Source organism: Dendrobates tinctorius, unplaced genomic scaffold, assembly GCF_039654945.1.
Source record: "Dendrobates tinctorius isolate UK_male_01 unplaced genomic scaffold, ASM3965494v1 ptg000016l, whole genome shotgun sequence".
Taxonomy (NCBI): Eukaryota; Metazoa; Chordata; class Amphibia; order Anura; family Dendrobatidae; genus Dendrobates; species Dendrobates tinctorius.
The window spans coordinates 87639429-87665203 of NW_027361684.1; the positions used below are offsets into that span (position 1 = coordinate 87639429).

The 25775-nt window shown below is 42.4% G+C and overlaps 1 protein-coding gene across 4 annotated transcripts in view; it reads right to left on the bottom strand.

The window, feature by feature from the left end:
- The window catches only part of SYTL5 (synaptotagmin like 5), a 378504-nt gene that overhangs the window by 13701 nt on the left and 339028 nt on the right, over window positions 1–25775 (bottom strand). For all 4 annotated transcript variants that reach the window (XR_012228981.1, XM_073566026.1, XM_073566027.1 and 1 more), the window contains 4 exons: window positions 22139–22300; window positions 17945–18056; window positions 11245–11374; window positions 9386–9594 (listed from right to left, as the gene is read on the bottom strand). Coding sequence is in view for 3 of the 4 variants with exons in the window: in XM_073566026.1 (XP_073422127.1) it covers window positions 9386–9594; window positions 11245–11374; window positions 17945–18056; window positions 22139–22300 (613 nt within the window). In the remaining variant the exon portion in view is untranslated. The remainder of the gene's footprint in view (window positions 1–9385; window positions 9595–11244; window positions 11375–17944; window positions 18057–22138; window positions 22301–25775) is intronic.

The following is a 25775-nucleotide window of genomic DNA, read 5'->3' on the forward strand; positions in this document are numbered from 1 at the left end:
GAACAGCAGGAGCAGCGAAGCCAATTCCCGGTGGTTATACGTAATGTAAGTATCAAATGATTTGTAATGTTTTTTTTTTTTTTTTATCTTCTATTTTTACTCTTTTTTTTGTTTCTTTTTTTGTAACTTTTTAGTCAATTTAAATTTGATTATTCTAATGAATGTGTTTTGTCTAGGTTCCACAACGGGATGAAGACGTCTACCTGGATAATGAGCAGCTCATCAGCCTGGTCCAGGAGCGTTCGCCGTTGTGGGACAGCCGTGACCGGCTGTACAAGGACAATGTGGTGACACGGCGGCTATGGAATGAGGTGGCCGCAGCGTTGATGGATGGCTGGGACAGCGCCACAGCATCCGCCAAAAAGGCGTTTAGTGAGTATTTCCCTGCTCTGTATTGTGCCGCAGTGACTGTTGTCCTTGACGGCACTGTTGGGTTTCGTGCTAGGCGTATTCTAGCAGGAAACCCAACAGTGTCATCGTGGTCTACAGTGACTGCTTTTAGTATTGTATTGCTACATTGTGCCGCAGTGACTGTTGTCCTTGACGGCACTGTTGGGTTTCGTGCTAGGCGTATTCTAGCAGGAAACCCAACAGTGTCATCGTGGTCTACAGTGACTGCTTTGAGTATTGTATTGCTACATTGTGCCGCAGTGACTGTTGTCCTTGACGGCACTGTTGGGTTTCGTGCTAGGCGTATTCTAGCAGGAAACCCAACAGTGTCATCGGGGTCTACAGTGACTGCTTTGAGTATTGTATTGCTACATTGTGCCGCAGTGACTGTTGTCCTTGACGGCACTGTTGGGTTTCGTGCTAGGCGTATTCTAGCAGGAAACCCAACAGTGTCATCGTGGTCTACAGTGACTGCTTTGAGTATTGTATTGCTACATTGTGCCGCAGTGACTGTTGTCCTTGACGGCACTGTTGGGTTTCGTGCTAGGCGTATTCTAGCAGGAAACCCAACAGTGTCATCGTGGTCTACAGTGACTGCTTTGAGTATTGTATTGCTACATTGTGCCGCAGTGACTGTTGTCCTTGACGGCACTGTTGGGTTTCGTGCTAGGCGTATTCTAGCAGGAAACCCAACAGTGTCATCGGGGTCTACAGTGACTGCTTTGAGTATTGTATTGCTACATTGTGCCGCAGTGACTGTTGTCCTTGACGGCACTGTTGGGTTTCGTGCTAGGCGTATTCTAGCAGGAAACCCAACAGTGTCATCGGGGTCTACAGTGACTGCTTTGAGTATTGTATTGCTACATTGTGCCGCAGTGACTGTTGTCCTTGACGGCACTGTTGGGTTTCGTGCTAGGCGTATTCTAGCAGGAAACCCAACAGTGTCATCGTGGTCTACAGTGACTGCTTTGAGTATTGTATTGCTACATTGTGCCGCAGTGACTGTTGTCCTTGACGGCACTGTTGGGTTTCGTGCTAGGTGTATTCTAGCAGGAAACCCAACAGTGTCATCGGGGTGTACAGTGACTGCTTTGAGTATTGTATTGCTACATTGTGCCGCAGTGACTGTTGTCCTTGACGGCACTGTTGGGTTTCGTGCTAGGCGTATTCTAGCAGGAAACCCAACAGTGTCATCGGGGTGTACAGTGACTGCTTTGAGTATTGTATTGCTAAATTGTGAAGCAGTGACTGTTGTACTTGACGGCACTGTTTTTTTTTATCAACAGTGGACAAAGTCCGAACACGTTGGCGTTCGATCAAGGACCGCTTCAACAGTGATGTTCGTGCTGAGGGCCAGGTTCGCAGTGGATCTGCGTCAAGGACCAGAACTAGATACCGTCACTATCACGCGTTGCAGTTCCTAAGACCGGTCCTTGCCACAAGATCGTAAGTATTATACATTTTGGGTTTTTATTTTTATTAATCTGTGTTTTTCTAATCCACAGCTGATGCTTCTTGTAAAGGCATGGTAGTAATGATTTTCCTTTCTTCCACAGCACCTGGAGCAGCACCCTGCAACCTGGCCCTGGAGCGGTCCTTCCTCGGACGTCCTCTGACCCGTCCCAGCCATCCGACAGCCAGGAAGCACCTTGCAGGTCCCACACACACACAGCTGGTGACCAGGAAGCTGGGCCATCAGGTGTTCCCCTGTCCCAGGTCTCTGCCACTGGTTATGCGGGCACTACCCGCCAGCGGCAGAGGGCCTTGGACAGGAATGTCTTGCCCGAGTTTATGCATTTGAGCGAGACATTTAATTCCAGCCTCAAGTCACTGTCCGACAGAGTTGAAAGCGGTTTTGCACTGATGGAACGTGGTTTTAACCACTTTGAACACCGCTTCAATTCTGTAGAACAGCGCCTTGACCGTCTGGAGGCCGACCTCAACAGACCAGCACACCATTTTTTTAGTAAGATTGAAAAGGGCATGGCGGAACACCTTAGTCCTGATCAACAGCTGAATGTGCTGCAGGCCTGCAACAATGCTTTCTTGCAGGCTATGCAGCATAATCGGTACGGTCAGCAGTCAGTGGTGTCCTTTCCACCTGTGCCACCATTGACTCGCTTCACCTCACTACCGACTTGTGCTGCATACCACTGCACGGACACCTCTCTTCAAAGGCTGGACACCCACCGTTACACCACCACAAGTCTGAGTGCAGCTGGTCACTTCACCGACACCACCATGGCAAGCGCTGCTCCTGTCTGGAGCACCACCGCCAATCCCATGCATGCGTGGAGCTCAGCCACCACTAGGCAAACATGGAACAGCCCTGCCGCTACAACAACATGTAGTAGCCCTGCCACCACCACTCTGCAAACCTGGGCCATCACTGCCGCCACCAGTCCTCCTGCAAGGACGAGCACTGACCAAGAAGAGCAGCATCAGCCACCTCAGCAGCAGCAGCCAACTCAGCAGCCGCCACCTCAGCAGCAGCAGCCACCTCAGCAGCAGCCGCCACCTCAGCAGCAGCAGCAACCACCTCAGCAGCAGCCGCCACCTCAGCAGCAGCAGCAACCACCTCAGCAGCAGCAACCACCTCAGCAGCAGCTGCCACCTCAGCAGCAGCCGCCACCTCAGCAGCAGCCGCAACCTCTGCAGCAGCAGCCGCCACCTCAGCAGCAGCAGCCATACCAGCAGACGGGGGACCTACATTCCATATTTGCCCCTACTTCAAGGCGAAATCAATCAAGGCGGGCATTGGGCCAAAGTCGGTCCAGGCACACAAGCCTACGGCGACATGCCATTACAACTAATGTAACTGAACAGATTTCCTCTCCTACAAGTGTTCCAAGTTTAATTCCCTTAACTGGACTACCTTCCCCCACAAGTTTTGTTGCCCCTTCCCCTCAAACACCGTCTTCAACTGCAAGTGTTGCATATTCCCTGCACACCCCCAAATTGAAACCATCTGCCCCCAAACGCCGTAAAAAATAATTTTTAAATTTTTTTTTTGTGATAAAAAATAAATTTACATTTGTGGTTCACCATTAATAAGTTTCATTAATGTTGTTTGCGCCGCTCACACACACTGATGGGTAAATACATGTTAAAAACCAACCCAAGGGCTAGTATAGTCATATGTGAAATAACATGGACTAGTATAGTCATTCAAAGGCCTAGTGTAATAACTCTAGTTTTACCAAATAGAATCTGGTTTCATGAAAAACAAATTGTTGAAACTTGTCTAAAAAATAAAGTTTCTTTCTAGTTTCACCACTTTGTTTTTGGTGAAACAAGATGCTAGTTGTTTAAAATGCTAGTTGTTAAAAATCGAGTTATTACAGTAGGCCTTGGTATGACTATACTAGGCCGTGGTATTTCACATATACTACTAGCCCCAAGGCCTAGTATACTCATATTTGAAATACCACGGCCTAGTATAGTCATTCCAAGGCCTAGTGTAATAACTCTAGTTTTACAAAATAGAATCTGGTTTCATGAAAAACAAACTGTTGAAACTTGTCTAAAAAATAAGTTTCTTTCTAGTTTCACCAGTTTGTTTTTGGTGAAACAAGATGCTAGTTGTTAAAAATCGAGTTATTACAGTAGGCCTTGGTATGACTATACTAGGCCGTGGTATTTCACATATACTACTAGCCCCAAGGCCTAGTATACTCATATTTGAAATACCACGGCCTAGTATAGTCATTCCAAGGCCTAGTGTAATAACTCTAGTTTTACAAAATAGAATCTGGTTTCATGAAAAACAAACTGTTGAAACTTGTCTAAAAAATAAGTTTCTTTCTAGTTTCACCAGTTTGTTTTTGGTGAAACAAGATGCTATTTAAAAATCGAGTTATTACAGTAGGCCTTGGTATGACTATACTAGGCCGTGGTATTTCACATATACTACTAGCCCCAAGGCCTAGTATACTCATATTTGAAATACCACGGCCTAGTATAGTCATTCAAAGGCCTAGTGTAATAACTTTTAATGGAGCAGATTACATTCATCCACTCAATGCTGACTTGTATTCCCCATGGACTTTCATTGGGGTTGGGTTTTGAGTGTTGTGTTTTGAGAAAATCACATACTTTGTTTTAAACTATTTGCACAATTTTATCTTGAAAAAAAATGGTTTCCTGATTCATGGCCTGCAGCTTTGCTCATTCCAATATATTTAACGCAGACTAGCAATGCTGCATTTTAACTCGTATGTGTATTTACCTGCCCAGGTGTGTGAACATAACAAAATTCAGTTATACATGGGAAGTTTTTTAATTAATCGGAGTTTAAAAAATATAGTGCACTCAGTAATGGTATCAAATAAGGATTTTTATTACCATAAACAACAACATTACACCATTTCATCTTGCCAGTGCACCCGTCCTACATCAGAAATAAAGTAGGCCGCAAATTTGTCCCTCATTTGGCCAACTTCAACGGATGACCTGAGAGTGTGCTGAGTGAATTCAGGCAATGGGTTAGGAGCATCATCGTCCAGTTCAAAGGTCGGGTGCTCTTTAGCCATCACAAAGTTATGTAGAACCACACAGGCCTTCACCACCTCATCGACTGTTTCAAGTTTAAGATTAATGGCCGTGCCCAGAATTCGCCATCTGGAAACAAGAATCCCAAAAGCACACTCGACAGTTCTTCTGGCCCTGGTCAGCCTGTAATTAAAAATTTTTTTGGTGTGGTCCAAGTCCCGGCTGGAGTAGGGTTTCAGTAAGTTTCCGCACATTTGAAAAGCCTCATCGCCAACCATTACAAAGGGCAGTGGCGGAGCTTCGGTGTGAGGAAGAGGCCGTGGCATAGGGAAATTAAATTGGTTGCCATACAACCTCCGGCCCATGTCTGAGTTTTTAAAAGCCTGCGAGTCATTACCACGGCCAAATGCTCCAATGTCCACTGCTACAAACATACATCCGGCATCCGCAATTGCAATGAGTACTATTGAAAAGTACTTTTTGTAATTATAGTACTCAGATCCCGTTCTTTGGGGTTTGATGATCCGTATGTGTTTCCCATCAACAGCTCCCAAACAGTTGGGAAAATTGCATACTGTCCAGAATTTGTCAGCAATTTCCATCCACTTTTCAGCGGTGGGCAGGGGCATAAATTCTGGGCAAAGAACATTCCAGAGAGCCCGGCAGGTGTCAGCAACAATTCCAGACAAGGTAGAGATTCCAATACGGTACTGGAAGTGTAGTGAGGATAGGGTTTCTCCAGTCGCCAGGAATCTGTGAACAGACAAAGAAGTAAAATTAATATTTATGTATATTATTTTTAAAAACTATAAAAAAAATATTAGTACATTCACGAAAACTAATTACCCAAGGTTTTGAATACTAAATTTACAAAAAAAAACATCAGACCACACCCCTTTGTTTTTAAAACATACCGTAATGTCACCAGTAGCCGTTCCTCAGGAGGAATCGCACGACGGAGCTGTGTGTCCTGTCTCCGGATGGATTGTTGGACACGAGCAAGCAAATCCATGAAACTTTCGTGGGACATCCGGATATAATCAGTAAATTTCTCCGGGTTTGCACGTAGCTCGCTGTAGAGGGTGTGGTATGCCCCACGGCTCTCCCGGAGTTCAACAATCGGATGTATCCACATACGCCGCCGTCTTCGCTGCCTCTCTCTCTTCCTTTGTTCATGGCAAGCAACTGCATACGCCTGAGCCATCGCGATGTCCAAATCCAAGTTGAAGTGAAAACTCTTCCAGCGCAGATCCATGGTCACGAGAAGAATCAAGCAAATGTGAAGAATACTGTAGACAGGGTGTATATATATTAACATACCACACCCACAATGAAGTCCCATTGGTCTTGTGTGTTGTTGAATGGTTGTTTTTTCTTTTTTGTGGGGTTTTTCCAAAATCTGTAAAAAAACGCAAACGCACAAAAAACGCATACAAACGCGCAAAAACGCTGCGTTTTTTTCCTGCATGCGCATTAAAATGCTGGAAAAAAACGCAGCGTTTGTATGCATTTGTATGCGTTTTTTTAATGCGTTTTTTTGCGGGAAAAACGCGCTGCAAAAAAAAGCAAGTGTGAAACTAGCCTTAGATATTAGAAAAAACTTTTTGACAGTTAGAGTGATCAATGAGTGGAACAGGCTGCCACGAGAAGTGGTGAGTTCTCCTTCAATGGAAGCCTTCAAACAGAGGCTGGACAGACATCTGACTGGGATGATTTAGCGAATCCTGCTTTGAGCAGGGGGTTGGACCAGATGGCCCAGGAGGTCCCTTCCAACTCTACGATTCTATGATTCTATGAACTGTACCTACTATATGGAATTATGTATGTGCCCACTATCTAGAAGTATATATGTGCCCTCGAACCGCAAGTATGTACTGTATGTAGCCATGATCTGGAAGTATGTACTGTATGTACCCACTATCCACAATTATGTATGTGCCCACGATCCAGAAGTATGTATGTGCCCACTATCCGGAATTATGTATGTGTCCACGATCTGGATGTATGTATGTGCCCACGATCCAGAAGTATGTATGTACCTACTATATGGAATTATGTATGTGCCCACTATCTAGAAGTATATATGTGTCCACGATCCGCAAGTATGTACTGTATGTAGCCATGATCTGGAAGTATGTACTGTATGTACCCACTATCCACAATTATGTATGTGCCCACGATCCAGAAGTATGTATGTGCCCACTATCCAGAATTATGTATGTGTCCACGATCTGGATGTATGTATGTGCCCACTATCCGGAATTATGTATGTGCCCATGATCTAGAAATATGTGCCCACTATCCGGAATTATGTATGTGCCCACGATCTGGAAGTACGTACAGTATGTTCACCGCATCCAAAGTGCTGGCATCTATTGAACACAGGTAAATCCGCATGTGTTCACTGAACCATGCGGATTTACCGCATTCAATACATTCTATTGCTTAAATTTCTGTTGCATAGCCTCGCTTCTCCGCAAGACAAATTGACATGCTGCGGTCTTGAAAGACGCACTGCATGTCAGCGTCCGCGGGTGATCCGCAGGCGCACATGGACTCATAGTGGATATGGGATTTCTAGAAATCCCATACACTAAGCTGTAACATCTGGCCACTGTGGGTTTGACGCTGCATAAATATGCAGCGTCAAATCCGCAGCAATTCCTGAACCTGGGCGCATACCTTAAGGCTGGACAACCCCTTTAAGTTAAAAAAAATTGTCCGCAGTCAGTTATATGTCCTAGGAACGAAGAACCCCGGTAAGGGCAGTCTCCAATGTAGGAAACCACCTATGCCAAAACATGGTATCCATCCACTGACAGCTGTTTCGGGGTATTTGCCCCTCATCAGTGTGGAGTAGGAAACTGGCTAGCAGGAGCAATGCCTAGTAGAAGACTGTGAAAAATGAGGATGATTGCCCTCATGGAGATCAACATCCAACACTGCGGAGACACCATCACGTGTTTCTCAACGCAGTGATTCTAGAGCACTGCCCCCATCCCTTATGGGAAATATGCAAAACATGCAAAACAGAAGCCGCGGAGACACCATCACATGTTTCTCAACGCAAGCAATGACTAGCCAGGTCTTTCACTGGGAAGGAACAACCACGGGAAGGGCAGTCTCCAATGAAGGAAACCACCTATGCCAAAACATGGTATCCATCCACAGACAGCTGTTTCGGGGTATTTGCCCCTCATCAGTGTGGAGTAGGAAACTGGCTAGCAGGATCAATGCCTAGTAGAAGACTGTGAAAAATGAGGATGATTGACCTCATGGAGATCAACATCCAACACTGCGGAGACAGGTGTCTGTGGATGGATACCATGTTTTGGCATAGGTGGTTTCCTTCATTGGAGACTGCCCTTCCCGTGGTTGTTCCTTCCCGGTGAAAGACCTGGCTAGTCATTGCTTGCGTTGAGAAACATGTGATGGTGTCTCCGCGGCTTCTGTTTTGCATGTTTTGCATATTTCCCATAAGGGATGGGGGCAGTGCTCTAGAATCACTGCGTTGAGAAACACGTGATGGTGTCCCCGCAGTGTTGGATGTTGATCTCCATGAGATCAATCATCCTCATTTTTCATATGTCCTAGGAACAACCTGACATCACTTTTAACTTTTGACAATGTAGCTACTAACTAACAGCATAACTTACAGACTATAAATAGGTAAAAAAATTCTGTAAAATATAACTCTATTGACCACACTGTGATTTTAATATAAAATGTTAAGTAGGTTTGTAATCATGGGGATAATTATATCCATAGCAGCTGCTATGGGGTTCAAATGTCAAGCGGGGCCACTCATGTGAAAGAATATTGCATCTTTTTGTAGGGAATATCATCTTGTTAGTATTTCTGCCATCAAGAAGTACTATGTGGGCTATCTAATATATGGTGCTTTTATTCATACTTTTAATTATTGCTGCTTATGCTGATGTTCTAGTTTCCTGCCATTAGGTGATGAGGCCCAACTCATTTTGCTATGCAGTTGGCACTATGAATTCATGATACCCACTTCTTAGGGCTCATTCAGATGTCGGTGATTTTTTTCTGATGCAACAAAACAAATCTCAATTTCATCAGTGGTTTGGATCTGATTTCAACCAGTTTGGTAAATGTCAGTTTTTGCCATCAAAGTTTGGTCAGAGTTTCATCAGTTTTTCTCAAATGAACAAAAAAACTGATGAAGGGTTCTTGAGCTTCTCCTATCATACAATCCATGAAAAAATGACAGCCCATAGATGGCATTTGAGTGTTGTCCAATTTTTTCATGGACATATATACTTGCATTGGTGAGTTTGATCTGACACTGAGATCAATATTCTTCAAGTCTCTGTGCTTTTATGCGGACCACTTGGTCTGAGGAAAAAACTGGACATGTGAATTACCCTATAGACAATCACAGTTACAAGGTCTATCTGTGAAAAACTAGGATAGTGCGAAGTCTGAAGGAGCCCACAGAGAGCACTAGTAGTACTAGCAATATTGAGTTAGTACTTACCACTGCCACAGCATAGACAAACTCCACCCAAAAATATGTTGCTTGATAAGGATTCCTTATCCCACACTGAAAGCTCTAGGCAGACATTCTGTAGATCACTGGGCTGAAGGCTGGTGAAGGAGAAGGTATGGTTCCATTGAGGATTCACAGACTTTTTAATTATTGGAGTTTTGTGCTTAGTGGATTTGTTGTTATCTGGTAGCAGATATCTGAGGAAAGAAACTTAGCTACTTATATTTTTATCACAAAATCAAAATAGACATCACAACAGGAAGTAATATAATGAATTCATTTTAACACATAAGACTCATAGAGTTGTGGACATTTAGTGGTATATTACGGTGTTAGGCCAATTTCACACATCTGTGGACCTTGATGCACGGAATGGAAGAAGATGTGATCTGAAATCCTCGACAGCCTTATACATGCCCATAAGGCTGTTGAGCTGGTCGGATATGGAGACTCGCGGCCAGTCCATACATCACTTAGATTGTCAAACACAGATGTATATCTATAATAACAACAAGACTAGTTATGTTATTCATACACTGTACGATCTTCCACTATATGGAGAGGAAGAGCAGGACATGATTCAATACAAGGCCTCATTCACACATTAGTATTTATCTCACATGTGCCATCTGTTTTTTAACAGACAGTACAAGGGCATATTGAATTATTTGGCCATGTTCACACAAAATAATAGAAATATAGTCATATCCGTGTTTGGTCTGACTTGTAGACTGAACTCAACCTTTTCAATGATGGGATCCATAATGTCACCGGATAGCATATATATTGCATTTGTGTGCTGTCCATTTTAAACACAACTATGTGAATTCAGTCAAAGGAATGCCTGAAATTTTACAAGGGGGTGGGTAATGTTGCAGCAGAGAGTTGTAGGTTTTACCACACTGCAAAACATGCCCAAAATCCATAAGTAAATATACTTATCAATGGGTTTGATGTACTGTATCTCACACTTTGAAAAGAAACCGGTTTGAGACTACATACACACTATGTTTGTGGTCATTGTTGGGTGCATACGGTCAGGAGGTATGAACCCAATATTAGCCACAGTCAGAATAGATTCCAAGGTATCCGACCACCATAGGGATCCGTTGTAAAGAAAAGCATACTACTTGGTATATGTTTATTTGCAGTGTCCTCCTGTAGGGCAACATATTTTGCAGCACTTTCCTATACAGGTAAACAAACTGTATACAAGCACAAACTGGCCAAATGGAGACTTGAAAGAACCTACTTTTGGTCTCCATGTGGGGAATGGGGGCGTATGTGAACATTAGCGTATACAGGCAATCCCCACATGTATTCAGGCTGTCTAGCAGCCGCAAATCAAGCAGCTGGGGCAACACAAACTAAATCTCCGAGCACGCCAAAATACTCGGAGAACACCTGAGCATGATCGAGAAATCTCGAATAACAAGCATACTCATTCATCACTAATCCTGATATATACTGTAGGCGTAGTCCACAGACTAAATGTGCAGTGCACCTAGGCTAAGAAGATTTTCCAAGAAACGTTTTTTTCATATGTGGATTTTACAGCCACGGTTGTCAATATTACTCCATAGTAGAAGAATAATAAATAACATTAAGCAATACAAATTTGCAAATAAGAAATAATATGAGAACAAGCCATCTATATCATGTTGAAGGGAGTATATATATTAAACCAACATTATCTGTTATAAGACTGCGACCAAAGCAGTAGAGCAGTGGTGTGCATGTTGTGACTTTCTAGGTTTTTTGAGACTAAAACTTTCAGCAAGCTGCTCACAGTAGTCAGGGCCACAGGTTGCAAACTTTGGGCATAACCATCTGAACAGAAACCTTACCCTTTAACAAATGTGTCTGAAGTTCCCCCTGATTTCACAGCAGTTAGATTCTTGGCCTCCTTAACAAGTACTTCAAGTATTCCCCCTGTCGGCATAGGAACTTTCTTTGATCGTCTGAAACTTTTCTTTCCTGTTAAATTGAAAAATTATAATTTAGAAATATATTTAGATTGTACTGTATTAGCCAAATATGTAAAGACCTGATACTTTCTATAAGAAGCAGCCTTTGCCTAAACAAGCATGGTTTTGGGTCTCTTGACTGCATATTGTTTAGCCGGATCATTACCAATAGTGGTCCAAGTTATTCAAACTGGTCTGTTAAATTTGGCTGAATAAAAAAGGGAAAATTATGTCCTCTCATCCATTAAGGAGTCGGTAGCACAGGAAACCAGCAGTGCCACAGGAAGCGCAATCGATAGTACAAAAGAGAAAATCCAGCTTCGGAAATCCCATATAAAATGTAGAAAATGTATTTAAATAATTTAAAAAAATAGAACACTGTGCAAATAGGTACTGGGCAAATGCGTTTCAGACCAACAGGGGCTGTGACTATTTTGCTGTTTCTATTCTTTTCAAAATTATTTCAATACATTTTTGACTGGATTTTCTCTTTTCTACTATCAATTAAATTTGGCTCACAGATGTGAAAACAATATTTCAAAACCAGTTTTGTTTATGCAAGAACTGCATGAAAATTGCACTGTATGGCCTTATACTGAGGGTGAGGCCACACAGTCAGGTTTTGTGCAGGTAAATCTTAACCCCTTCATGACGGAACCCTTTTTCGTTTTTTTGTTTCTGTTTTTTTCACTCTCCTTCTTCCCAGAGCCATAACATTTTTTAATTTTTGTCAATATGGCCACATGGGGTCTTGTTTTTTTGCAGGACGATTTGTACTTTTGAACGACACCATTGGTTTTACCATATCATGTACACTAAAACGGGAAAAAAATTCCAAGTGTAATTGCAAAAAAAGTGCAATTCCACAACTGTTCTTTGGATTTTTTTTTTACCATGTTCACCAAATGGTAAAACTGACCTCCCATTATGATTCTCCAGGTCACTACGAGTTCATAGACATCAAAGATGTCTAGGTTCTTTTTCATTTAAGTGGTGAGAAAAAAATCCAAAGTTTGCTAAAAAAATTGTGTCATTATTCGACACACGTATCGTCGCCATTTTTCGTGATATCGGGTCGATTGAGGGCTTATTTTTTGTGCACCGAGCTGCCATTTTTAATGATACCATTTTTGTTGTGAATTCGCTTTCTGGCCTACCTCTGGTTACTACTGAAGGTCGTGGAGCTGGTCATATTGACAGAGGGTTTGCGAGTTCTCTTTCTGGGCTCCCTCTGGTGGTTACTGGAGGTAATGGAGCTGATCTGATTAACAGAGGCTTGCCACCTGATAATGAGGAGGATGATTGGAGATCTGGGGTTTCAGACTGGATTTAAGACAGCCGACTCCCTCTATCCCTGCTGATGATTTTTTCCTGCCTCCTGAGGTCTTAGTTTCCAGCTCAGTCCCTGCATGCTCAGCTAAGTGTTCGTTTGCTATTCTATTCACATTTGATCTGGTTTTGTCTATTTCAGTTTTGTATGGGTCAGCCAGCTCTGCCTGGGGCTGTGCTGAATCACCATCCATATGTTACTGTTTGTGCCAGTTTGTTTTTGTCCCTTATTAGATTGGCCTCTTTTTGCTCTGCTTTCAGAATACACCAGAGTGCTGATATAGTGGGCGAAGTCGTGCGACTTCAGTATTTTTTGCATCAGACGTGTTGGCCTTTTTTGCAGGGTTTTTTGCGTGATTGCAGACAGTGTCTTTCCTTTCCTGTCCTGTCTAGTCAGTGTGGGCCCCATCATTTGCTCAGTCTATTTTCCTACCTGCGTTTGTGTTTTCATCTTGCCTCACCGACAATATATGTTTGGGGGCTATCTATTCTTTTGGGGTCTGCTCTGGGGAAGTTTAGATTTCCCCTTTCTTGCTTTAGGCCTACTTAGCTCTCCGGCTGTGCCGAGGCGTCTAGGATCATCGTAGGCACGCTCCACGGCTACTGCTAGTTGTGTGGATAGGATCAGGGGTCTGCAATCTGCTTAGTTACCAACCTCTCTGGTTTTCTGAGGCTTAGCTTGGGCTTGCTCTTCTCCTCGGTGACCCAATCATAGCACATTTTGGTGCAGATATGCCGTTATTGCATTTTAACACTAGAACTACCGGAGGGGTCATTTTGACCCTTTTGCTATTTATTTTTCCTATAATTTCTAAAATTTTAACAAATGAGTTCTGACTTTTTGTGACTTTTATTTATTCATGGTAGTGTATATTTTAGGACACAAAAATGAATTGTAACTTTTTCAGGGGCCCGGATTTTACAATTCATACCTATAAGTACTGAAGGGGTCAATTTGACCCCATACATAAAAGTAGTAGTAGGCAAGTCACCTAATATTACAGAGTACAGAAAATGACAGTGCTTCTCCCTAGTTGTAGAGTGTAATTGTATCTTTGCATATCAGGGATGATTCAGCATTTTGTTTTGTCTAAACTTGTCGAACATGTTTGATCCATGTCTCTTGTAGCGATTTCTGTCTGCACTTCAATAGCAAACATTACAGTTGAAGCTACAACTCTGCATGTTTGTACAGTGTTGTTTTATTACTTCTGCGATCTTACAAGTCCCTTTTTGCGACGTATATTTGAAGCATGAGTAAGCAGAGGGGTCTGACAAGTGATGAAATTTTGAAATGTCTTCAGAATTTATCTGAAAATGAGTCGGAAGAAGTGGCCCATCATCCGCAATGTCTGAACCACAACCAAAAGGACAAGAAATCCGCAAGCGTCGAAAATGTGGAGTTGAAAGATGCAACGAAAACAAAACAACTAAAACTTGCGCAATCAGTAGCAAACCAGTTTGTGGAAAATGCACTGGGAAAGTGGAAGAAAGTACTGTTTGTGTTAACTGTTGGACACCGCATGCTATGACCATGTAAAAGGAAAATGCATGCTGTACTTGATCTTAACACTGTTACTACTAAGTTAAAATAAATGTTCTTTAATTTGTTGGCAACAAAAAAGTTATTTTTACTCCAGAGTCAGTACTTTTGAATGGGGGTCAAAATGACCCCTAATGGTAGTTATAGGTATTATCAAACATGCGGTAGTTGCAATGTTGCAGTGACCCAAAAAACGTAATTCTGGCGTTATGACTTTTTCTCATTATGCTGCTTAGCGATCTGGTTAATTATTTTTTTTTATATTGATAGATCGGCCAAATATGTGTATACTTGATTTTTTTTTTCTTGTTTTATTTTGAATGGAGCAAAAGGGGGGTGATTTGAACATTTATTTTTTTTTTATTTTTTCAATATTTTTATAACCTTTTTTTTTTTTCATTTTTGGCGTGCTTCAATAGTCTCCATGGGTGTCTAGAAGCTGCCATAACCCAATCAGTTCAGCTACATATAGGCGTTGATCAGATCGCCTATATGTAGCTGAATTACTCACTTTCAATGAGCACCGATGACCGGCGCTCGTAGCAACCATAGAGGTCTACAGGAGACTTCTGGTTGTCATGCTGACCCATCGATGACCCGCGATCACATGATTAGGTTTCCGATGGGCGGGATTTCGGGCGCGATTGCCTGAAGCGCGCGTTAAAAGCTGCTGTCACCCTCAAAAATTGTGGAGGGCACCACTAAGGGATCACCAATTACATGCTTAAGACCAATATCATAAACCAGAAAAGAGGCATGTAAAGAGGAGGGATCACCAATAAGGTATAACAAAATACAAGATAATAAACTTTTTATTAATCATCCAAAACAAACAACATGCAGTGCAATTATAAAAACAGTTAAAACCGCACAATCGCGTTCATTTAACACAATAACCCCTGCACAAACCCTTCATGATGCTATTATTTGCAAATATGCTAACAAAGCACCTGGTATAAGTATATAAAATCTTATCAACAGGTAATGAAAAACATACACTCCACCTTCCACCTTATATAATAATGGATGCAAACTACCTAGTTAGTCTAACAAAATGTTAGGACAAAAAACCTGCTCAAATTAGCACAAAAAACCCCTAACAAATAAACAGTGTGTATGCACAAAATAACATCAGCTTTCAGCCAGGGAACAGGTGTGAGAGCAAGGCTCAAGGGTTGCCATGACATAGTGCAATGATCACAAACCGGAAGGGAGGTGTCTGGTTTGCCCAGCCGCAATAGACTGAGATGAAGTCTTCATAATGGTGTACCAAAATGGCGCTGAGAAAACTCTAATGCGCATGCCCAAAGTAGCGCAACTTCCGGGACCACACCGGAAGTAGAATGTCCATTATTATATAAGGTGGAAGGTGGAGTGTATGTTTTTCATTACCTGTTGATAAGATTTTATATACTTATACCAGGTGCTTTGTTAGCATATTTGCAAATAATAGCATCATGAAGGGTTTGTGCAGGGGTTATTGTGTTAAATGAACGCGATTGTGCGGTTTTAACTGTTTTTATAATTGCACTGCATGTTGTTTGTTTTGGATGATTAATAAAAAGTTTATTATCTTGTATTTTGTTATACCTTATTGGTGATCCCTCCTCTTTACATGCCTCTTTTCTGGTTTATGTTAAAAGCTGCTGTCAGAGCTTGACAGCGGCATTTAACAGGTTGACAGCCGTGGGTGCACCGCAATTCCACAGCTGTTCCGGACACATATCAGGTGTTAAAAACAGCTGACAAGTGATGGAAAAGATGTGGGCTCAGCGCCAGAGCCCACATCAAAGGGGGAGACATGACATGCACCGTACTTGTACGGTGCATATTGTGAAGGGGTTAAACCAAAATCAAGTGTGGATCACAAAGAGAAAGAATGCATAAAAAGAAAGTACTGTTCCTCTTTTTTAAATCCACTCCTGGTTTGATTATTCGAAAACTGCATAAAAGCATGTGCACACTGCATCTTATAGATGATGGTGTAACTGCATAGGTTTTGAGGCTGAAGATGCTTCAGAGACAAGCCAGCGGTGTTTTTCCTGACTTGTCATCTTTGTCATCTTTTTTGTTGCTTTTGCTGCAGTTTTGCTGTTAGCGTAATTTTAAAAATTTTAGAACCTAGTCTTATAATCTCATGGATTTAATTCCCTTTTCAGCATAAGAGGCTTAGACTTGCGAATAAAATTCCTTTATATACAGTTGTGCTCAAAAGTTTACATACCCCGGCAGAATTTTTGCTTTCTTGACCTTTTTTCACAGAATATGAATTATATCATCACAAATTTTTCTCCACTCATGGTAGTGGTTGGGTAAAGCCATTTATTGTCAAAATACTGTGTTTTTTCTTTTTAAATCATAATGACAACCCAAAACATCCAAATGACCCTGATCAAAAGTTTACATACCCCATTTCTTAACACCGTGTATTGCCCCCTCTTACATCAATGACAGCTTGAAGGCTTTTGTGGTAGTTGTGGATGAGGTTCTTTATTTTCTCAGATGGTAAAGCAGCACAGTCTTCTTTAGCAAAAAGCGTCCAGTTTCTGTAAATTCTTGGGCTTTCTAGCATGAACTGTGTGCTTGAGATCTCCCCAAAGTGACTCAATGATATTGAGGTCAGGAGACTGAGATGGCCACACCAGAACCTTCACTTTGTTCTGGCAATTACAGGTTGAATTGGCCTTGTGTTTTGGATTGTTATCATGTTGAAACATCCAAGTACATCCCATGCGCAGCTTGCGGGCTGATGTTTGCAAATTTACCTCTAATATTTGCTGATAACGTGCTGCATTCATCTTTCATGCAACTTTGACCTAGTTTCCTGTGCCTTTGTAGCTCACACATCCCCAAAACATCAGTGATCCACCTCCATGCTTTACAGTAGGAATGGTGTTCCTTTTATCATAGGCTTTGTTGACCTCTCTCCAAATGGAACATTTATGGTTGTTGCCAAAAAGTTCAATTTTGGTCTCATCACTCCAAATTACCTAGTTCCAGAAGATTTGAGGCTTGTCTCTGTGCTGTTATGCGCATTGTAGATGAGATACTTTGTGGCAATTGCGCAGTAATGGCTTTCTTCTGGCAACTCGACCATGTAGCCCATTTTTCTTCAAGTGCTTCCTTATTGTGCATCTTGAAACAGCCACACCGCTAGTTTTCAGAGAGTCCAATATTTCAGCTGATGTTATTTGTGCATCATTGCATCTTGAACAATTTTCCTGGCAGTTACAGACAAAATTTTTGTTGGTCTACCTGAGCATGGTTTCCTTTTTACAGAGCCCTTGATTTTCCATTTTTTAATCACAGCTTGAATGCTGCTGAGTGGCATTATAAATTGCTTGGATATCTTTTTGTATAGCTGATTACAATCAAACAGGTCATAGGTGAGAATGTTACCTTTAGTAGCCATTCAAACCCACTTGTGTCAACTTCTGTTCATGTTATCAGGCCAAAATCACCAGGGTATGTGAACTTTTGATCAGGGACATTTGGATGTTTTGGGTTGTCATTATGATTTAAAAAGAGAAAATACAATAGTTTGACAATAAATGGTTTCACCCAACCACTAACCATGAGTGGAGAAAAAGTTTTGGTGTTATCAATCATATTCTCTGAAAAAAAGGCCAAGAAAGCAAAAATTCTGCCAGGGTATGTAAACTTTTGAGCACAACTGTATATCCTATAAAATAGTTTTCTAGACTTTACCCGTTGATAGTGGTTCCAATGGAAGAGTCAAGTTCTTTTCAGGAGGAATGTAATGTAAGCCAATTATAATTTCTCCTTTATACTGCAAAGTAACTTCTGATGTTGAATCCATCTTAAAAAAAAAAAACAAAGACAAAATTATACTTTACACTTATAAGTTAAATTTCTGAAATACATATAAGATATAAATAAAACACAACAGCAATGTTTTCTGTTGTTGAAAAAACCAAAACAAAGCATGCTGCTAATGTAAATCAAGCTTAAAATCGCTTAACCAAGAGTTGATAAAAGTACAATGGAATCCCAAAAATCCTTTCGACACATGGATGAAGCTCAATCCTGTTAAAGACCCTAGAAAGTTGGGAACCCTGTTTAAGATTTCGCAATATGGCCCACAAGCTTCAAGTTAGGTCACTGTCTTCAGTTGTAAATGAATATATGAAAGATTGCCTCCATATGCATCCACATCCAATTTGCTCATTGACAAGCAATAAAAATTGTCAATAAATTCAACCTATAATTCATTTATTGTCGCTTCTTCGTACTGCATTTTTCAAGATGTAGAGCAATACTACTTCCTAACTGCCCTCTTCCAATCAGTAGAGGAGTTTTGTCGATCTGTACTTTTTTACTTCTATAAGGCTCTAGAGGTAAATCGTAAAGGACTGGCATGTCTTATACCTGCAAGCAGTTTGGGCAGACTTGCTTTATTTTGCTGAACAGCAGTGGAAAAGCCCCAAGGATTTTTTATGTTTAGAATGGTTTAGGAAAAATGTTCCACATCCCTTCTCACCAATCAGGCACTTTGGAGCCCCAATGTCTGTTTGTCTCATTAAAAGTACACCTCTGGTTTGGAAATTTTAGAGAACGTTCTGCATGTTTAGTAATTCCCCATTATATAAGTCAAGAGACCTCCAAAATAGAATGCATTCAATTATAGCTCAAAGAAACATTGTTAAATCTAATATATAAAGCTCAATGTGTGTGTGTATATTTGTATGTATGTGTGTATGTCCGGGATTGGCATCTGCACCGTCGCAGCTACAGCCACAAAATTTTGCACAGTCACACGTCTGGACCCCGAGAGCGTCATAGGCTATGTTGTGAGGCGAAATTTTAACCCTGTGCGTTCCAATTCACCAAACAATTTTGCCCCTATCTACATAATGGGGAAAAAGTGAAAGGAAAAGTGTTGGAGGCAAATTGACAGCTGCCAGATGTGAACAAGGGGGACTTAAAGAATGAGAGCGATGGCACCAAAGAGTATATACCGTACAGTTGCTAAGGTGGGGCCCTGACAAGGGATACTCACCACACACGGGGATATGAACACACACACAAAATGCACCACACACTACAACGTGCTTCAACACATATATCACCCTCAGCACACATTTCACCACACATACACCAACCTCGCCACATAAAAGTCGAAACATAAAAGTCGCCACTCAAAACTCGCCACGCTGTCCCCGAGCTGTTTAAAATATGAAAAATGAGCTGTGATTGGTTGCTATCAGCAGCATTTTTCTTTGTAGACAGTTGTGGTAACTGAGGCCTATTATTTTTATCATTTCTATGGTGTTATCGTCCTTCTGTAAAGCTGGAAATACAATTTATTACCATGCCAACACAGACCACCCTCTGACACAGACTGCAGGGGGAGCCCAGTATCACACAGGATAGGGTTAGATGCATTGCTCAGCAGTCAGTATCACACAGGATAGGATTAGATACACAGCTCAGCAGTCAGTATCACACAGGATAGGATTAGATACACAGCTCAGCAGTCAGTATCACACAGGATAGGATTAGATACACGGCTCAGCAGACAGTATCACACAGAATAGGATTAGATACACGGCTCAGCAGTCAGTATCACACAGGATAGGATTAGATACACAGCTCAGCACACAGTATCACACAGATTAGTATTAGATACACGGCTCAGCAGACAGTATCACACAGAATAGGATTAGATACACGGCTCAGCAGTCAGTATCACAAAGGATAGGATTAGATTCATGGCTCAGCAGTCAGTATCACACTGGATAGGATTAGATACACGGCTAAGCAATCAGTAACAGACATGATAGGATTAGGTACACGGCTCAGCAGTCAGTATCACACAGGATAGGGTTAGATACACGGCTCAGCAGATGGTATCACACAGGATAGGATTAGATACACTGCTCAGCAGTCAGTATCACACAGGATAGGAATAGATACACGGCTCAGCAGACAGTATCACACAGGATAGGATTAGATACACAGCTCAGCACACAGTATCACACAGAATAGTATTAAATACACAGCTCAGCAGACAGTATCACACAGAATAGGATTAGATACAGGGCTCAGCAGTCAGTATCACAAAGGATAGGATTAGATACATGGCTCAGCAGACAGTATCACACACGATAGGATTAGGTACACGGCTCAGCAGTCAGTATCACACAGGATAGGGTTAGATACACGGCTCAGCAGATGGTATCACACAGAATAGGATTAGATACACTGCTCAGCAGTCAGTATCACACAGGATAGGATTAGATACATGGCTGAGCAGTCAGTAACACACGATAGGATTAGATACACAGCTTAGCAGAAAGCATCACACAGGAGAGGATTAGGTACACAGCTCAGCAGACATTATCACACAGGATAGGGTTAGATACAGAGCTCAGAAACAGGATGTGCCAAAGGAGAGGACATCTTCATTCCAAGAATTCCACTCATTCTATCTGATTTGTTTTTTGATTTTAAAAGCCTCCAGTTTCCAGTTCAACTGCTATTTGCAATGTCCATTAACAATGCTCATGGACAGTCCTTGAAAGTAGGGATCGATTTGCAATCTCCATGCTTTTCTCATGGTCAACTTTACGTGATCTGTTCAAGAGTTGGAACTGTCAAAAATCTGTTCATCTTTGCACCGAAAGGAAAAACAAAAATGTTGTTTATCAAAAGGCTCTTGAATGAGCTGAAAATAAAATACTATCAATACTTGGGTAATCGTTTAGTTAATTTGTGTTGCAAATCTGTAGTGTTGAATATATGATGTGAAATGTTTTTATGTGTAATGTAATCATTATAATTTGTTATAACTAACCACAGTTTGTTACTATGCCCAGGCAATGCCAGGCTCTTCAGTTAGTAATACATAAAGGAACATGGTGAAATAGAAAAATAATCTGCTTTAAGGAGCACCTATGAGACATAGGTATTAACTGCAATATATATTAAGCAAGACATAAATAAGAGCAAATTATTCCAGCCCATCTGGCAATAATTGTCAGGAGATTTCAGGGCTTATTTCATCTATCTCCTATATTATTTCACATTCAATGGCAAATATCCCACAGATTGACTCTTCTATAATTAAACCTGGAGCAGGTGGTGGCATGTCTGCCGCCTTATCTAAAGATTTCTATTTCTAATATGTAGAAAAATCTTACGTTAATTTTGCAATTGGAAGGATCAATCATTAATTGCGAAGCAAAACATTTTGAGCAAAATAGGGACTTGGCAAAAGAAACCTATGCTTTCTGTTATCCATAAAGCCAATGGCCTTATTAAGTAAGACGTCCGTCTTGTTTCTTACACATAAAAAAAGAATTGAATTCCATCAATGTGATGAATCAGATTTATATCAGTGTTTGGTCAGAGTGTCTGTTTTTACCATCATAGTTTGTACACTTTATCCCATATGCAAAAATAAATTAAAAGGTGATGGAGGCTTCTCAATCTCCTCATAGCGGTCAGTGAAAAACAACTAGGATGCAACTATGAAGCCATCGGAGTACGGTCCAAATGTATCACAGACCCATAAATCTAAATATGTTGATCAAAAATGCACGTCTGGGGATTTGTTTTTTTGGGTGGTCCATGATACAGAAAGACAAACATGTGATCAGCTCCATTGACTATGATGGGTGCATGTCCTATCATTAAAAAAATCACTAACAGAACATGTAAATGCTATGAAACACACCACTAGAACACATGCGAGAAATCTTGTGATAGGCAGTCCGAGCTTTGCGTTGATGTCGTGGCATGGGGCCTACTCAGCAGAAAAAGAATCCATGATTAAGGCAGGTCATAGGATAATAGCTACATACATACTTACACCCACTCTAACTGCATAACAGCATAGACTATATACCTATTGTAAAATGAATTACCTACATCACTCACCTTGGGTTGCAAAGTAAAACATTCATCTTCTTGATTTTCAAAATTCCATGTATCAAGGGGAATATTCACTTCACCCAAGAAACTGTTACGCCCAAACCGGTCATTATGCCAGACCGACAGTTGTAAAGTTCTAGTTTCTAACTGAGTATGACTGATTACATACTGAAATGGAGAAGAAGAGAAAAAAAACAAATTGATGTTGGGAGAAGGAAGGTGATATGATATTTTCTCATGAATACATACATTCGCCAAACAAGTTCCATAGCAGAAAAACATATTACACCCATGTAAGATAAAATTACTTTCATGCATCCGTGGTAATCTGCCAGAATAAATCAATTTAGATTTTCGAAAAGTTAAGCAATTTTGATATATTAATACTAAAATGAATATCCAAAAATCTGAAACTGAATTGAGTGAAGAGTTTGCTGTGTCTAACACATCCCAAATGGATAAATACCGTATATACTCGCGTATAAGCCTAGATCTTCAGCCCATTTTTTGGGGCTGAAAGTCCCCCTCTCGGCTTATACGCGAGTCATATTCCAGGGGGTCGGCGGGGGAGGGGGAGCAGGGGTGTCAGGTCATACTTACCCCCCTGGCGCGGTCTCTGCAGCCCCCCTGCTTCTCACAGTCTCAGGCTCCTTCCTTCAGGGGTCACATGGTACCGCTCATTAAAGTCATGAATATGCGCATATTTATGACTTTAATGAGTGGTACCACGTGACCGCTGAAGGAAGGAGCCTAAGACCGGGAGAAGCGGGGCTGCAGAGACCACGCCAGGGGGGTAAGTATAAGCTATATTCACCTGTCCTGGGTCCATAGCTGTGCACTGCTCTGTCCTCTCCGTGTCCTCTGTCTGCGATGTTCAGGTCAGAGGGCACGGTGACATAGTTGGTGCGCTCTGCGCCCCCTGCCTGAACATCACTGACAAGACGCGGAGGAGAGGACAGAGCGACGCGCAGCCATGGAGTGGGGATCGGTAAATATCGCCAGTGCTGGGGTCCTGAGCCAGCGGCGACATCAGAACCTGTCACCGCCTGCTCAGGACACCGGCACCGGGCCCCCAGCGACGAGAGATAAGTATGTCATTTTTTTTTATTTGCAGCAGCAATATATGGGGGCTTAACTATGGAGCAGCAATATATGGGGGCATAATTATGGAGCAGCATATGGGGGCATAAACTATGGAGCAGCATATGGGAGCATAATTATGGAGCAGCATATGGAGGCATAATTATGGAGCAGCATATGGGGGTGTAATCTATGGAGCAGCACATGGGGGCATAATCTGTGGAGCAGCATATGGGGGCATAATCTATGGAGCAGCATATGGGGGTATAATCTATAGAGCAGCATATGGGGGCATAATCTATGGAGCAGCATATGGGGCATAATGTATGGAGAAGTATATGGGGCATAAACTATGGAGCAGCATAGGGGGGCATAATCTATAGAGCAGCATATGGGGGCATAATCTATGGAGCAGCATATGGGGCATAATGTATGGAGAAGTATATGGGGCATAAACTATGGAGCAGCATAGGGGGGCATAATCTATGGAGCAGCATATGGGGCGTAATCTATGGAGCAGCATATGGGGGCATAATTATGAAGCAGAATATGGGGGCATAATCTATGGAGCAGCATAGGGGGGCGTAATCTATGCAGGAGCATATGGGGCATAATTATGGAGCAGCATATGGGGGCGTAATCTATGGAGTAGCATATGGGGGCATAATCTATGGAGCATCTTATGGGGACATAATCTATGGATCATCTTATGGGGCAGCATAGGAGCCATAATCTATGGAGCATTTTATGGGGGCATAATCTATGGAGCATTTTATGAGAGCATAATCTATGGAATATGGGGCATTATTAACCTTTGTGCAGCATTATATGGAGTGTATTTTGTAAGGAGCATCTTATGGGGCCATCTTGGACTGTATGGAGCATTATATGGGGCTCCTGATTCAATATGGATATTCAAAAACATTTAACCTACTGATGTCTCAATTAATTTTACTTTTTGTGGCATCTATTTTTATTTTTGAAATTTACCAGTAGCTGCTGCATTTTCCACCCTAGGCTTATACGTGAGTCAATAAGTTTTCCCAGTTTTTTGTTGCAAATTTAGGGGGGCGGCTTATACATGGGTCGGCTTAGGCCTGTTTCACACTTCAGTTGTTTGACGTCAGTCAAAATCCCCCGTTTTTATAAAAAAATGGATTTTTTTGCGGATCCATTTTTCTCCTTCATCTCATTGGGGGACACAGAGACTGTGGGTGTGTGCTTCTGCCGCCTGGAGGCCGACACTAAGTGTACAAAAAAAAGAGTTAGCTCCTCCTCCGCCGCATACACCCTCGCCCCTAGGCCGGGCGTAACTCAGTTTTTGCTTAGTGTCTGATGGAGGCACACGCAGTCTGGAGTTCCAGACTAGTTTTTTTTTTTTTTTTTTTTTCCCTTCCTTTTTTTCTATGAAGATAAGATAGGGGCGACGGATCCTATAGAGAGGATCCGATCTCCCCAAATCACCAACGGGCGACCACGTGTGAGTAACCCTCCACGTGTCCTCTCCCGCACCGAGGGACACATCTGGAACTTTTTTCCAGACATCTATTTTTTAACGAAAGAGGGGCAACGCGTCCTGATTAGAGGACTCGGTTTCCCCACAGACTTCATCGGGCGCGTGTGAGCAGAACCAGTGGTCAGCCTCCACGTTGTTCCTCTCCTACAGTAGCAGTGTATGGAGGCCCCGTCCACCCCTTGGTTGTGAGTCCAGGGGGTTGAATCGGAGGCGCAGGTAAGAGCGCTCAGGAGCGGGGATTCCGGTACAGGGGAAGAGGCCGCGAGTAAAACCGACAGAGCCAGACCCCCCCCCCCTCCTGCACGGCGAATTGGTCCCCCGGCGGGCCTGGTACGCAGATCTGGTCCAACTAGTGGTGGACGTACCCTGGCGTCTTCCAGATCGGCCGGACTTACTGTCCCAAGGGCCGATCTGCCATCCGAACTTAGGGGCCCTGTGTTTGACGGCGTGGCCATTGAATCTTGGCTGTTAACACAGGCAGGATTCAGACGCGATGTGGCGGCCACGATGGTGAGTGCCCGAAAGCCTTCCTCGGCGAGGGTGTATCATCGAACTTGGGAAGTTTTCTTCCGTTGGTGTAGGGATCGTGAAGTGGCTCCTCTGGTTTTTTCGATCCCCAACGTACTGGCTTTTCTACAGGCAGGGCTGGACGCAGGGTTGGCCCCGAGTTCCCTCAGAACACAAATCTCGGCCCTGTCGGTACTTTTCCAACGAAAAGTCGCTTCCGTCTGGCAGGTTAGGACGTTTATGCAAGGGGTCGCACATTTAGTACCCCCCTATAAGGCGCCGACGGAATCATGGGACCTGAACTTGGTGCTCAGAGCCCTTCAGGAGGCCCCTTTCGAACCATTGCAAGAGGTATCCTTGCCTTACCTGTCCAGAAAGGTCGTTTTTCTAGTAGCCATAACGTCTATTAGACGGGTTTCGGAATTGGCGGCCTTATCTTGTAAACCGCCGTTCCTAACCTTTTATAAGGATAAGGTAGTTTTAAGGCCAGCTCCCCCCTTCTTGCCGAAGGTTGTGTCTGCATTTCATATCAACGAGGAC